This window comes from Zingiber officinale, chromosome 5A, assembly GCF_018446385.1.
Source record: "Zingiber officinale cultivar Zhangliang chromosome 5A, Zo_v1.1, whole genome shotgun sequence".
NCBI lineage: Eukaryota > Viridiplantae > Streptophyta > Magnoliopsida > Zingiberales > Zingiberaceae > Zingiber > Zingiber officinale.
This window is the reverse complement of record NC_055994.1, coordinates 111,664,432-111,679,424: the sequence shown is the minus strand read 5'-3', so window position 1 is coordinate 111,679,424 and position 14,993 is coordinate 111,664,432. Positions and strand designations below refer to the sequence as shown.

Below are 14,993 nucleotides of genomic sequence, written 5' to 3'. Positions count from 1 at the left end.
TCCAGCCGTGTGGGCTGATGATATATATATAACTGCGTGGTTCTGTGTATATTCCAGCCGCCTGTGGCTGATGTATATTATGCCTGTAGAAATGCTTCAGATTGTCACTCGTATAGGGGAGGTGCTGCCGAAATTTCTTCGGACAGGGACTTTCCCGGGGCGTGACATAAATCCATGGAAGCACCCGAGGTGGTAGAAGAGGTAAATCAACATGAGAAGCCAAGGAAGGATCCTTTGTTGAAGCCCTGACTCCAATCTACTAACCTTTAGTTCCTTTTCCTCAAAGGTTGGCCAAGGCTAAATGAGATGAAGAATTTATAAAATTCATGGAGATGATGAAGAAAATCAGTGTGGAGATGCCTTTGATTGAAGTAATGTACCAAATGTCATAATTTGCTAAGTTTCTGAGAGAGATAATGCCACAGAAGAGGAGGAAGGAGATACATGAAACGGTTGCACTCGCTGAAGAATGCAGCGCAACAATTCAATGTGAACATCCCCAGAAATTGAAAGACCTAGGGAGCTTTTCTATTTCATGCATCATCAAGGACCAAAAGATAAACAAGACTTTCTGTAATCTAGGGGCGAGTGTGAGCTTGATGCCCTTCTCTTTGTGCAAAAGACTAGGTCTGGGGGACCAAATGCTCACCACTATGACTCTTCAGTTGGCAAAACACTCGTGTAGATATCCCTTGGGAATTTTAGAGGATGTTCTTGTACAAATTAGAGGAATTGTGGTGCCAACCGATTTTGTGATCTTGGAAATGGATGAGGACTCTCAGATCCCTATCATACTTGGAAGACCATTCCTAGTTACTGTCAAAGTCATTATAGATGTAAAGATTTACAAGCTTTCCTTCACAGTGGGGAGAAATAAGTTGGAATTCAACTTATCCAAAGTATCAAGTGATTTCATTGAAAACCAAAAAGGAGAGGGAGCGAACTTTGAGCACTTGGAGGAGCATTTTAACAGACCTCCTAATACAGAGTCTAATATACAATCTCCAAAGTACAACAAGTACATTATTTCAGCTAGAGCCTCATCAAGAGAAGAAACTATCAATTTTGGAACACTTGGAGGAGGGGAAAGGAATCCCCTCAAAGCTAAAGCTCTGAGTTGAATTTTAAGAAAGGGGTCGAGCTAAAGACCATAAACAAGTACTTCTTAGGAGGAAACCCAAGAAATTTCTTTTTTAGAATTTAAACTTTTTTAGTTGAAGAAGTTTATTTGAAGTAGTTTTAATCAAGATGTTTAATTTTGTATGTCTCTAATTGGGAATTTGGAGTAGATGCCAAGTATAAGGGCTGCACATGAGCGGTCGTGCTCAATGACATGACCCATGCCCAATTCTATTGCCTCGCCATGGATGGTCATGCCTAGTTCTGTCGCCTTGCCATGGGCATCTGTGCCTAGAGGCACGACAATGGCCAGTTCGGGTAAATCGCCATGGGTGCTTGTGGGGAGCAACACGCCCATGTCGTGTCAACACAGTTTAAAGACTCACACCCATGCCCTAATTTCCATTACTTGTGCCATTGACTCTCTTCACATGTGCTCTCAAAGATATTTCAAGATCCTCAAGCCTTCTTCCTCAAGGTCTCCTTCGGATGCCCTAGATCCACTTTTGTGAACCCTAGATCTGTTTCTTCAAACCCTAGACCTTCTCTTTAACCCATTTCTTACCCAAAGCTCACCTTCTTCTTGAATTAGAGACCTTCTTCATAACTCTAATTTCAAAGAGATCATGAAAAGATCAAGGAAAGGAAAATCATAAATAGCATGAAGAAAGGGGAAAGAAAAGTGGTGGAAAAAGCACACAACAAAGGTGACAATGTTTATGGTATAATTTTTCATAATGACATTCAAAAATGTTGTTTTAAAACTTTTGTTAAACGTAAGATTGAACCTACTAGATATATAGACGAGAATACGATGGAAGTCTTTGGGATCAAAGATGACATAGATTGGATGATAAATAGAGTGGGATGGATGGATTGATTATTATTCGATGTCCCGCCTACGCTAGGATCATACTTGAGTTTCTTAGTTCCTTAGATGTAGAGGTCCTGTCAGGAAAATAAGAGTTTCTAATTTTATATTAATCTTTAAAAATAAGATATATTTTCTAATAAAACTATTTTTTTTCATAATAGTATATACCCTAAATATGTCTACAAGAATTTTTACAATTTTTAGAATTTTGTAGAATTTTTTTGATATTTTTGAAATTCGGACATGATTGAATTTCAGAAATCAGAAATCGTAACCGATTACAGCAATAGATTACCAACTTTAATCAATTGGTTAATCAATTAAGTGAATTCCTATGAGTACAGTAGGTCACAGAATCGATTACAACAATCGATTAAGGGTCTTAATCGATTACAACAATCAATTAACACTTGAAAATCGATTGAATTCCAACTTCAATCAATTACGGCTAGTCTTAAGTGATTAAGAGCTTTGTTTAAGCGCTAAAAATCTTGATTTTAGCTTAAATAAGTTTATTTAAATTGAATAAGTCATGTTTAGTCATGCTAACCACCCTTAATCCTAAGAAATTTATTTGTGAACATTTAAAGGTAGTTTTCATGATGAAAACAACATTGGAATGGTTAAGAGAGATTAAGTTAAAGTTTAAAATGAGGTTTACATTTAATTTAATTATTGAACCTTGACAGTTCAAAATTTTGAGTTTCCTAAAGGTTTAGGAACTCCAAGTCATTGTTAGTGTAATGACAGAAATTTGGAGCATGTTTTGAGGGGGATCTACTCCTTAAAGAGATGATTTTTTTTAACAACCAAATGGAAGGTTTTTAAACCTTTATTGTTATTTCTGCTCTAGGATGAGTATTTAGGCACAATGAAAGGTATAAGACTTCATTGTGATGTTGTGAACAACAAGTGAGGTTGTGAACAATATATAGGTAACTCTTCAAGGAGAGAGTCTTTGATGTGTGCCAAAGGGGGAGAATATAGGGTTTAAGTTAGGAAACCTTAATTACCTAAAGGGGGAGGCTACCTTCTTGGAAAGGGAGAGAATGAAGGAAACCATCATTCATGCTTAGGCATAAAGAAGAAGTTAAGGCTATGAGATTAATCTAACTTAAATGTATTATCAAACATCAAAAAAGGAGAGATTGTAGGTGCAATTTCCCTATGTCAAGGTTGACCAGTTTGACTAAGCTTAAATTGATTCATGCTTGACTCTTGATATTTGAGTTTTGATATTTAACAATATATGGAGATTGCAGGTGCAATTATATGTTATGGAAAGATTGGTCAAGGTTTGACCAATTTGATGTGAAGAAGAGTTAAGAAGGTCAAGGTTGACCAGATACTTGATTGGGAAGTCCTAATTAGAAGTTAAGCAAGGACAAGTCCAACGGGAAGGTTGGCAGAAGAAGACAATATAAGTGGGTCAGTGTTGATGGGACATTTGGTGTGGAAAGTCCTAGTGAGTGAAGCCAAGTGAAAATTCCTAATGAGTGAAGCTAGGCAGATGAAAAGTCCTAGTGAGTAAAGCTATGCAGTTGAAAATTTCTGGTGAGAGAAGCCAGGTGAAAAGCCCTAGTAAGTGAAGTTAGACAGATGAGAAGTCCTGGTAAGTGAAGTCGGCCAGTTGGAAAATCTAGGTGAATGAAGCCAGGTGAAAAGTACTAGTGAGTGAAGCTAGGCAGAAGGATAATCCTGATGAGTGAAGCAAGGTAAAAGTCCTAATGAGTGAAGCTAAGCAGTGAGAAAGTCCTGGTGAGTGAAGCCAAGCATGTGGAAATCTAGGTGGGTCAATTGTTGACCGGACACCTAGTGATTGGTAAGTCTAAGTGGGGTCAAGACTGACCATACACTTGGCATGAGATGGTAAGCCCAAGTAAGTCAAGGTTGACTGGACACTTGATGATTGGAAGTCCAAGTAGGTCAAAAGATTAATCAGATACTTGGCACAAGAAGAAAAGTCCAAGTGGGTCAAAGGATTGATCGGACACTTGGTGAAGAAGTTTTGATAGGTTAAGGTTGACCAGATGCTAGGCAAAGAGGATTTTCAATAGGTCAAGGTTGATCCAATATTGGGTAAAAGACCCTACACTTCAGTTGGGAAGTTAGGATTTGGTGATCGACTAACCTAGTCGATTACCATAGCTTAAGCGACTAAGGTAATTGTTTAAGCTTGGAATCACAAGAAAGGCTTCCTAATCGATTGGTGTAATTGATTAGGATACCATAAGCAACTAGGGTAATCGCTTACAGTGTCATCTGCGTCAAATAGAAGGATCTATTCGAAGCTTAAGCGATCAGGGTGATCACTTAAGCTGGATTTCACAAAAGCACCGAGAGTTCAATAAGAGATTAAGCAAGAAGGCTTAATCAATTACGAGGTTTCTCGAGATTGAACAGAGGATTGTTGAATCGATCTGGCTAATCGATTCAGCAATGCCTAATCGACTAGGGTAGTCAATTAAAGTTGAAAATATAGATGTTTATGCAGGTTGCTGACGTGATAATCGATTAAGGGGATTCTTAATCGATTAAGGCACCAACGATAAACCTTGAAAAGGACTTTTCGAGCACCATTCTCAGCAGCGCTTACACGATTCTTCTCCATACATTTTGCTTGATCTTGATCTTTGGAAGACAAGTGTTGTTGCACTTTCCAACTGGTCCAGAGGCATCCACAAGTAACAAGAGATCAAGCAAGAAGAGGTTTTGAGTTGTATTTTTACATTTACTTCTTATTTAGAGTTGTATTCTTGTTCTTGTGTTGTACGAGGCTTCTTCACCTCCGATTGTTCATAAAAGGAGTTGTGTTCATAGTGGAGAGTGCATCGTGTGTGGATCTTTGGATTAGTCATCTCTTCTTAAGGTGGATACCAAGTAAATCTACTTGTTAGCATTGAAGAGCTTGGCTTCAATTCTATTCACTATAAATCATCATCGAAGCGAAGCGACAAGCTATCCCCCCCCCCCTCGAAGTGTCCCAACATAACTTTAGCTTTTAGCTATTTATCATAAGATATCAGCTTATTTCTCTAAAGTTAGTCAAGTTAAGTGTTTAGATTCCAATTAGTTTTGACTAAGTAAGATCACTCAACTTGATTAATATATGTTCAAAATCGGGATTTATATTGATGCACTAATAAAAGAATCTGAAATCTAGGCTAAGGCTTAAGCATCTCTCTTCATTCTAAGTTTCACAATACACAAACAAGGAATCCTAGTGTTCTTGTAAAATTTTGGTGTCCTAAAGCTATCAGATCATGCTTTCAATGGTATGACCTAGGCTAATTCCATCTTGATGTTTTTGAAAACCTAAGTATTGTAAATCATGGGTGTAAAAGAAAAATAAATTTATGAAAACTATCAGTTAAAAAATGGCATAAAAATAAATACCTATTCTACAAAGATAGTTAGCATATAGAGGGATAAAACATTGATACCGAATATATAATAGCATAATCAAAATGTCAACATAATGTCAAACATAACATTAGATATAATAGTCCAAAAGTATGCTACTAAATTATGTATCAGATGGAGGAGGCGGAGGACGTGTGAAAATAATCAAACATCCTATATTGATGTGCCTCTAAAGTATCAACTCGATCAGTCATGTCCTGATAAAAATCTGTGAGATGCCCCTGGAATGAAGTGTATTGATCCTGAATCATGGTTTGAAGAGATTCGAAACAACTGAAGATGTCATCGCAAAATTGCTTAAAAGGATTACTAGTATTTGGAGGAGCTATAGATGATGTTCCTTGAATTGCATTAAAGTATGGGGTTAGGGTGAACTCCTAGGCCATCGGTCGATCATAGGGGCTCTTCAACAGCTATAGGTACATCAGCAACATTGACCTCCTCTCCAGCAGGTCGAATGTAACAAAGATGAGTGTGCTTGTATACCAGACCTTGTGAACTAGCCTTTATCCCAACCAGGGACAATTGTCGGAAACCTACTAGATCAAAGTCAGATAACTCTATTAACACTCCCTAATCGACACCTATCCCAAAGGATGCTATGAAAGTAGTCAGAATATGACAATGAACCATGTGAACCTTATTTGAGGTACTATACCCTGAATAGTAAATAATAGACTTGAAGATCCAATAACCAAAGTCCAGATCTAATTTATGATTTAATGCACACATTAGGTCCTCAGGGCATAGAACAGATGGTGGACGCATGACATCTCTAGCGTAATGGTCAGAGATTGATCCTCAAGAACTGACAACCTAGGATTTACCCGACCATACGTCTGACGCCTGTGTACCTGCATGTACCTCCCTCCATATCCGTGGGGCCGGTACTAGGGGGCCATTAATGTAGCTAATTTAAATTTAATGCATACATTAGAAAAAGGTGAACTGAACGCAAGACTACTTGATCTCTAGAGGCAAGGGGATGAATGCATGAGATGATCATTTTGTAAAGAGCATTATCTTGTAGACTAAGAGGAACTGATGACATCTTCTTCGAGCATACACCTTGGAAGAAGTCAGCATATATGATATCAAAGATCAGATGAGAGAATGGATCTAGTAGAATATCAGGATATGATGAATAATACATGAAATATCCAGTTAGTTAAAGATCATATATGTAAGAACTGAAGGAATATGTCGAAATCAAATAACATGTCCCTTAATGCAAATCTAGCCTTAAAATGATGAGCATTAATCTCACATAGATTATGATAAAATTAAGCACAAAGTGTGTGATTGTATGCATGTTTACAATAGAATAGACTATCCAGGGAGTAGTGTTATATGATTTTTATGGCCTCCGGACAATAGGTCTAATAAAAAGGAAGATCAAGACATCAGGTTCCAACCACAAAAAAAATTTTATTACTGAAGGATTGGTGTAAGTCTTCTATGGAAAACCTAGGATCCTAGCTAGGGGTCAAGGACCTAGCCTCCTTTTGAGCTATTTTAGATATCTTTTCACTATGATTAAGATAAACAGGTTCCAACAACAAAAAAAAAATTGTTACTAAAGGATTAATGTAAGTCTTATAGGGAAAACCTAGGATTCTAGCTAGGGGTCAAGGACCTAGCCTCCTGTTGAGTTGTTTTAGATATCTTTTCACTATGATTAAGATAAAATATTATAAATAAACTAATTTAAATGAAAGAGAGGAGTTTTAATTAAGATAAAATATTATAATTTAAGTTTTAATAATTTTATGCATTCTGAAAATAAAGTTACCTCTTGTGGTCCTTCTGAAATGGATACGGATTCATGGCTCAACTCGGACTCAAACTTAGACTCAGACTCAGATTCTTCATTCATTTCCATAAGAGCAAGATGACTTGATTGCTTTGGTTCTTCCATAACCAACTCCTCCGATGAAGATTCGTCCCAAGTGGCTTTGAGTGATTCCTTCTTCTTGTAAACTTGGTTTTCTCCTCTTTTAGGTTAGGGCACTCGTGCTTGTAGTAGCCCATTTTGTTACACCTATATCAAGTTATCTCCAATTTTGGTATGGATGAAATATTTTGTGCTTTCTTCATATTCCTTCTGTTGAACTTATTTTTAGTAAATATTCTTCATACCATGTGTACTATTTCTTCTTCATTGTTTGAATATGAATTTGACTCACTCTCAGGTTCTTGTTTTAGCTTTGACTTGGGCTTAGCCTCCTTGATCTTATTTTGTCCTGCATACAAAGCTATATCTTTCTTCGTCTAACTAGTGTTAGTTTGCTCATGTAAATCTAACTCGCAAAACAATTCATCTAATTTTATAATGGAAAGATCCTTCAAAACTTTATAGTCATCTACCATTGATGCCCACAATGCATTTCGATGAAACGAGTTTAATGCATACCTTATCACATCTCGATTTTCTAGATGGTAACCGATGAGGTGGAGTTCGTTGATGATGTCTTTTATTCTTGTGTGTAGTTGAGTTGTGATTTTTTCGTGTAACATTTGAATATTAAACAATTGATTAAAAGAATATCTCTCTTTGTTATCTTAGAGTCATCGATTCATTCATGTAGCTTGACTAGTTGATCACAAAGTACTTTTGCATTTTTGAAGGGGCTGACTCGATTGAGTTTTTCTTTGTTAGACCACACTAGAGGGTGTTCATTGTTTTATAGTCAATCTGAGCCTTTTTCTTCATCTCTGAATCATATTTTTCTAGATCTAGTGGTTCTCCATGGTCACTTGGTGGTATGTATCACTTTTGGATGTTGAACCACATGTCAATGTCAAATTTTAAGAAACATTCCATCCTCCTCTTCTAGTCAGTAGCTAAAGTCTTTTCTATTGAAGAGGGGTGGACGAACAGTGTTGTAGCCTTCTTAATGAGAGTTTACCATTCATGTAAAACAGAACATTTAATAAAGATTTCCAAGACTTCATCTTAGAATTAGTAGTGCGGGATAAAAAAATAATAATGATGAAAAAATTAGTATAACGAAAAGAAAACAGCTTGAAAGATGGTTAAGTTTTTCAGAGCAAACCTGCTTTGATACCAATTGTTGGATCGTAAAAGAATGAGAGAGGGGGTGAATGTCGTAGCTTTAAAAAAAATTCTTTTCTTTCATAAAAACTTAGAGTACACAGCGGAATAAAGTAAAAAAGAGAAAGACAAAAGACAAGTCTATTTTTTTTTTACTTAGTTCAGAGCATTTGACGATTCATACTCCAAAGCATGCAATCGTTGATCGCTTTTGTTGGGCAAACCACTAAATGATAAAGTGATATTACAAATATAAATACAATGTGCAAGTAAAATAGATATACCAACAACAATGAATATATGAAGAAATGTAGGTTGTCGGAAACCTCCCAGCATTATAGTTATCGCAGCTTGCACAAGCAGTGAATGAGCGTAGTAGAAAATTAGAAGACAGAAGTTCTCAATGGCTCGGAGCTCGAGGGCTTCTTTTATAGGTATCGTTTGGTCGACTGAAACCACGTTCGGTCGACTAAACCTATCAGTCGATTAAACTCAGCTTCTTTCTTTGCTCTGATCTGATCCATCTGATCCCATAAATCATGCTATTCGATCAATTGATCTAGCTTACCGATCGACTAAACATGAATCTTGCCAATTCTGCATTGATTCGATCTGATCTCTATCATTTACTAAAATTAGATCATTCAACTGAACTGCCTATTTGGTTGACCAAACCTTGGGTCAACTCAAACTTTATTCAATCTATAAAATAAAGTTAGCACAATAATGATATAATAATAGTCCTACAAAATAGAGTTAGATAGAAATATATAAGTACATGAATGAGACAATTAGAATTGTCTTGATCTCAACTTAGAAAACTCTTTTGGTTTCTTCAATTGGATCAGTGTCTAAGGTTGCCCCCTACTAGGACACGACTTTACTGCACTACCTCTAGTAGCTTACCTCAACTCACCTGCCAAACATCAGGTCCTCTAAACATGTTGGACTTAACTGCTCAGCATTGGATTAGCTGTCAAGGCTTCCACTTAACTTGATATCGAGTCCTCTAGACCTATCAAGTCCACCTGCCAGATGTCAAGTCCACTTAACACATCTGGACTTTTTGTTTGATTAATTCATCAGATAATAACAAGACTTAACTTTAATCTTTGACAACATTAAAATATAGGTTCAATTATGGTGCTCCTTGCACCAACAGCGCCAGCCGCTAAAATCATTGGAGAGGGAGGACTGGAGAGCTGCTGAAAGCCACCAAAATCGCCCGAGAGGGAAGGGAGAGAAGTTGAAATCACAAGACAACATGCATGCCCTAGCTGAAATCATGTCCAAATGGGTAGTAACGGAATATTAATTTCATCATTAATTTATGATAGAATTTTAATTCCGTCATTAATTAATTAACATAATTCATAAAACCGATTAATTAGCCATCTATTTAGCGATGAAATTAAATTTTGTCTCTAATCTAGCGACAGATTTAATTATCGATCGCTAATTAGCGACTGATTTAATTATCGATCACTAATTAGCGACTGCCTTTTAAATAGTCGCTAATTCGGTGGCTAATCGTAAGTTTTCTTGTAGTGATATTTAGTGACAGAAATATAAATTTCGTCTTTAAATAGTGGCAGAGATATATTGTCATCGCTATTTAATGACGGAAATATAAATTTCAACGCTAATCTCTCCATATTAACTATGATTTTTTATTATTAACGCTGATTATGATGAAATGAAAATATAATTTCGTCTCTAATTAGAGGCAAAAATATATCACTAATGACGGGACTTGTTTTTACACTAAAGAGATTCAAATCTAAGAACTTACAAGGAGTTATAATTCCATCCGCTAAGAGCCCACCTATGAGACTCTATGCCTAGTATTGAGTCCACCTATTAGGATTTAAACGTGTTAAGTGTTTATTCTCCTCAACTTCTTGCCCGCCATCCAATTCTATTTAACCTATTAGGATTTCAACTTGCTAGAGCTCGCTCATTCTAAATTAAATTAAAGTTTGAATCATTATTTTAACAATTTAATTCTTTTTAAACACGTTTTAACTCGATTATTTTATTAAATAAATTTAAATATTATAAAAAATTGACTCGATTGGACTTTACCATCCTTCCATGAAGTATTTTACCCGAATTGCCATTACGCTCAAATAAAATAAATAATAAATTTACAATACAGGAAAACTTCGAGCGATTTTTTTTCTTAAAAAATATATTATATAAGAAATAGCCTAGATTTTCTTCCAATTTTAGGAACCGTCTCGTTAACAGTCCACTACTTCACCGTCGGCGGCTCTCTTTTTCCCATCCATTTTTATTTCACAGTCCAGACCGCACGATCAAAAATGGACGGAGCGAGGACAAGCATCTTCCGCAGACAGGTACCGCCTGCCTGATGATGGAAGCCCGTGCCCACTTCAACTCACCTTCTTTAAATTAAATTAAATTAAAGAAGAAAAAAACAAAGCAGATGCTCATTTTTATTAGCTGCTGGTAAATTATCTCTGTCGTCGACTATACTGAGGATCTCCCGGACTTTTAGATTTTGGTTTACCGACACTATTTCATGAGCTCCTATCACCATTGCCGTCCGTTCGATAAACTGGAAGTTGTTGTTTTAGAGTAAAATTTTCTGCATCTTTTATCTCGATCTCTGTCCTATAGTGTTTATCTAATCTCAGGGAGGGCCCCAAATGCTACGACGTTGAATTATAATTTCTGGAAAAAAAAAACATCGATTGATCAATGCCCATCGTCGAATTATAATTTCTTTGAAAATAATATTATATTACAGTGGGTCGGTGATGAGAGGGGGTGAAATGAAAAATAATGTACCCTTCGAGAAAGGGTGCGTTTTGAAAATGTCACAACTCCAAGTCCTACTGTCAATTGTCGGATATTAAAATTGTAAAAATATTTTATTCGGCTGCCGACAACACTGCGAGTAGCGCTCAGCGAACTGTTGGGCTGTTGTTTTATCTTTACCTTTTACAATCCATCAATCTTCTTCGACTCTTCATTCTTAATTCAGACTCTGCTCTGTAAAAGAAAGTAGGCGTAGAATTGAGGGGCAGCTACTTCCTCTTCTCTCTGAAGCCCTGCTACCGCAATGAGGCTGCGCTGCCCCTCCTTCTTCATCTCATTCTGCTTCCTCGGCTTTCTCCTTTTCCAGGCTGCCGTCGCCGGCCCTACTAGATCCGGTAATGTCTCCCCTATAGCGACCCGCGGCCGCGCCCTCGCCGCCAAGGCCCCTGCCGCCCCGGATGCGCCCGTCAACCTCACGTCCCTGATGGCCAGAAAGGGATGCGCCACCTTCGCCAACCTACTCAGCTCCACCGCCGACGCGGCGCAGACGTTCGCCGGCAGCGTCGACGGCGGCCTCACCGCCTTCTGCCCCCTCGACCAGGCCATGAAGCCTTTTCTCCCCACCTTCAAGAACCTCACCCCCGACGCCAAGCTCTCGCTGCTGCTCTACCACGCCGTGCCCGTCTACTACTCCGTCGCTACCCTCCGAACCGGCAACGGCGTCGTCAACACGCTCGCCACCGACGGGACGGCGAGGAACTACAACCTCACGGTCCAGAACGAGGGCCAGCAGGTGACCCTCAAGACGCGATTCACTGTCGCCACCATCACCGCCACGCTCATCGACAAGGATCCGCTCGCCGTCTACGCCATCGACGAGGTCCTTCGGCCGGCGGAGATATTCAAGCCCACCGAGGCGCCGGCCCCGGCACCGGCGCCCGAGGCCCCCAAGAAGAAGAAGAAGACCCCTCGAACAGCGAAGTCAAAAAAGGCGTTACCGCCGGCCGGGCCGCAGGAGCAGCCTGCGGATCAGACGGCCGCCGATCAGAGCGCCGCAGCAAGGAATGGGTTGTCGGTGGTGGTGAACATGGCCGTGACGGCCGCAGCACTGCTGATGGCAGCTTAGCTCGCTCTCTTCTTCTTCATTTCGTCTACTTTTGTCATGTTTAGCGAGTTCGATATCTGTTGGCTTGCTTTTGTTCGATATGTCTTCCTCCCTCTCTTCTTCTTCTTCTTTTTTTTTTTTTTTCATTATTCTTGATGTTACTGATTATTATCGCTTCATCTGTACTGAATCATGTCTCTGATTGCACTGGTAAATTGATTGATCTGTGTGAAATTTTATTTAAGAATAAATATTAATTCCCTTCTAGAGTTTATTTACAAGGCTCACCAAATTATGCTCTCAAATCTGATAAATTGTTCTAAGAAAATAAGTTTATGATCTCTTCAATGCAACTGAAGAATCAGATGTGTATTGGATGGTGAAGTGTACAGTGCAAAGGTGCTCGATGTCGGTGTAAAGGATTTTTTTTATATCATAGAAAAAAAATAATTACTTTTACTCCATATACCGCTAGATCATATGAGATGAGGTAAATTATAAAATTAATTTATAATCGACTGTTGAGTAGTTAGAGAGTGGAGAAGGTATTTTTTTTCTTTGTCCAATAGTATGTACCAATTATAAATTGATCTTTTATTTTATTATAATAAAATTATCATCCTCTATTCAATTGAATAGCACACGATGTTGCCCATGCATTTTGGAGCACAATTTTGTCCCCCTTCATCTTGAACATAGTCATTTGAGTTCTCAGTAGGTCTTACTTTGTGAGCTTAGGTTCCAAAGATCTTTCATACGATTCAACAAGTTTAGTTTATAAATCTTTAGCATCGTTATAATTGTGTATCTTGTCGAGTTCTTTGTTGGGTAGTTCACATTGGACAATGTATATGGCTCTTCCATCTGCCATATGCTTTTTTTCTTCGATTGTGATTTCGTTTGTCCTTGTTCATCTTATTTTCATTTTTCATCTAGGGGTTTATTGAATCCTTGCTGGATCGCAATCATTGTTCCAAAATCATATTGGAATTAGGTGTTCAACTAACTTATTATTTCTAAGTCAGTCCATTCCTTTCCTTTCATCCCAAAATACAAGCGCGCCGAGTACTCTCCTATCAAAACTTCACCTTAATCTGCCAAGAGGTTCTTCATGTATCCAGGACTTTATTGTGCCAAGAAGTTTTTATTGGTATAATCCACCTCTAGGATTTTAATATTTATTTGATTAATATATTCAATAAAACTTTAGTCAAGGTTGGTCAAGTAATTTTGTCAAGGTTGACAAAGTTAGTAAAAAGTCTAAGCGAATCAAAAATGACTAGATGCTTGACAGTTAATGAGAAATTAAAATAAGTCAAGAGTGATACTTGATAGTTAAATGAAAGATCAAGGTTGACCTAGACATGAAGAAAAGTCTAGACAGGTCAAGAGTTATCTATGTCTAGCAAAGGAAAAGTCCATGTAGATCAAAGTTGATCGGATGTCTAGCCAAGGAAAAGTCCAAACAAATCAAGATTGATTAGATGTCTCTTAAAAGAAAAATTCAAACAAGTTAAGGTTGATTAGATGTCTGACAAGGGAAAAGTCCAAACATATTAAGGCAGACCAAATGCTTGGTAAGAGAAAAGTCCAAACAGATTAAAGTGACTAGATCTTGGCAAAGGAAAGTTCTAGCAAACTTAGGTGTGGTTGTATGAGTCTGAGATTTTGAGAGACCGAAATAAGTATTTCTATTGATCAGATCTTTTGATCAACCAAATAAGCCGATTAGTCAACCTACGCACAAGATTATCATTATCTATTTGATGGGATATGATGGATTAGGATTGAGTGATCGAATATCAAGATCGGGCAATCGGAAGACACATGGAAATTGATCCAGCTATGTAGATATGATGTAAGAGATCAATCGATCAGACTACAAGGTTAGGTGTTCGGATGACATGTGGCAAGTGATCCAGAGCAGTGATAGGAGCTGACTAGGTTCTAGTCGACCAATATCATGTTTTGGAAGACCGAAAGGATGTCATGTTAGCTATAGGATGAGTGAAAACCGCCCTGTGAATGAGATTGACTTGCCACATCAGTAATTTTAGATCGACTGATAAGGCTTTCCGATCGACCGAACCTGACATGTCAACATTCGATCATAGGCTATAACGGAGAAGAGGTGCTCATGCTCACAATATATAAGAAATACACAATGATAATCACAAATACAACCACAAGTTTTACTCTCTTCTCTAGCTTCCTATGACACTTCTGCTACACCTAAAGCCTTCATGTTTCCCTATCTTCATCACACCAAGAGACTTCTCATGCCTTCGAGACTTCATCGTGCCTAATATCGTATCCTTATCAATCCACTGAGACTTTACTATCTAACATCCAATGGATCTCAACCTGTTAGAATTTAATATTTAGTATTGATGTGTGTGTTTCATGTATATATTTTTAATATTATTTTGCATGCAATTGTTCCATTGCATAAATATATTTGGCATATATTCATTGTCTTTCTATTGTTTTCACCTTTTTTATTCAAAAATATGCTCTTTGTATGATTTTATTGACATGACACAAATGCAGAGCTATAATAAAGATAAAGAGCCTTTGAACGTGATTTACCAACATGATGTATGGTTTAGCCGTGTCCCTGACACAACCGTGCA

The 14,993-nt window shown here is 37.8% G+C and overlaps 2 protein-coding genes across 2 annotated transcripts; both read left to right on the top strand.

Moving 5' to 3' along the window:
* Window positions 1-416: 416 nt before the first annotated feature.
* Window positions 417-1,121, top strand: LOC121979902. The gene has a single exon (XM_042531880.1). The coding sequence runs from the start codon at window positions 417-419 to the stop codon at window positions 1,119-1,121; it is 705 nt and encodes a 234-aa protein (XP_042387814.1).
* A 10,289-nt stretch (window positions 1,122-11,410) lies between these two features.
* Window positions 11,411-12,634, top strand: LOC121981391 (fasciclin-like arabinogalactan protein 1). The gene has a single exon (XM_042533880.1). It carries the CDS (start codon window positions 11,560-11,562, stop codon window positions 12,379-12,381), a length of 822 nt encoding a protein of 273 aa, XP_042389814.1. The 5' UTR covers window positions 11,411-11,559; the 3' UTR covers window positions 12,382-12,634.
* The last annotated feature ends 2,359 nt before the right edge of the window (window positions 12,635-14,993 follow it).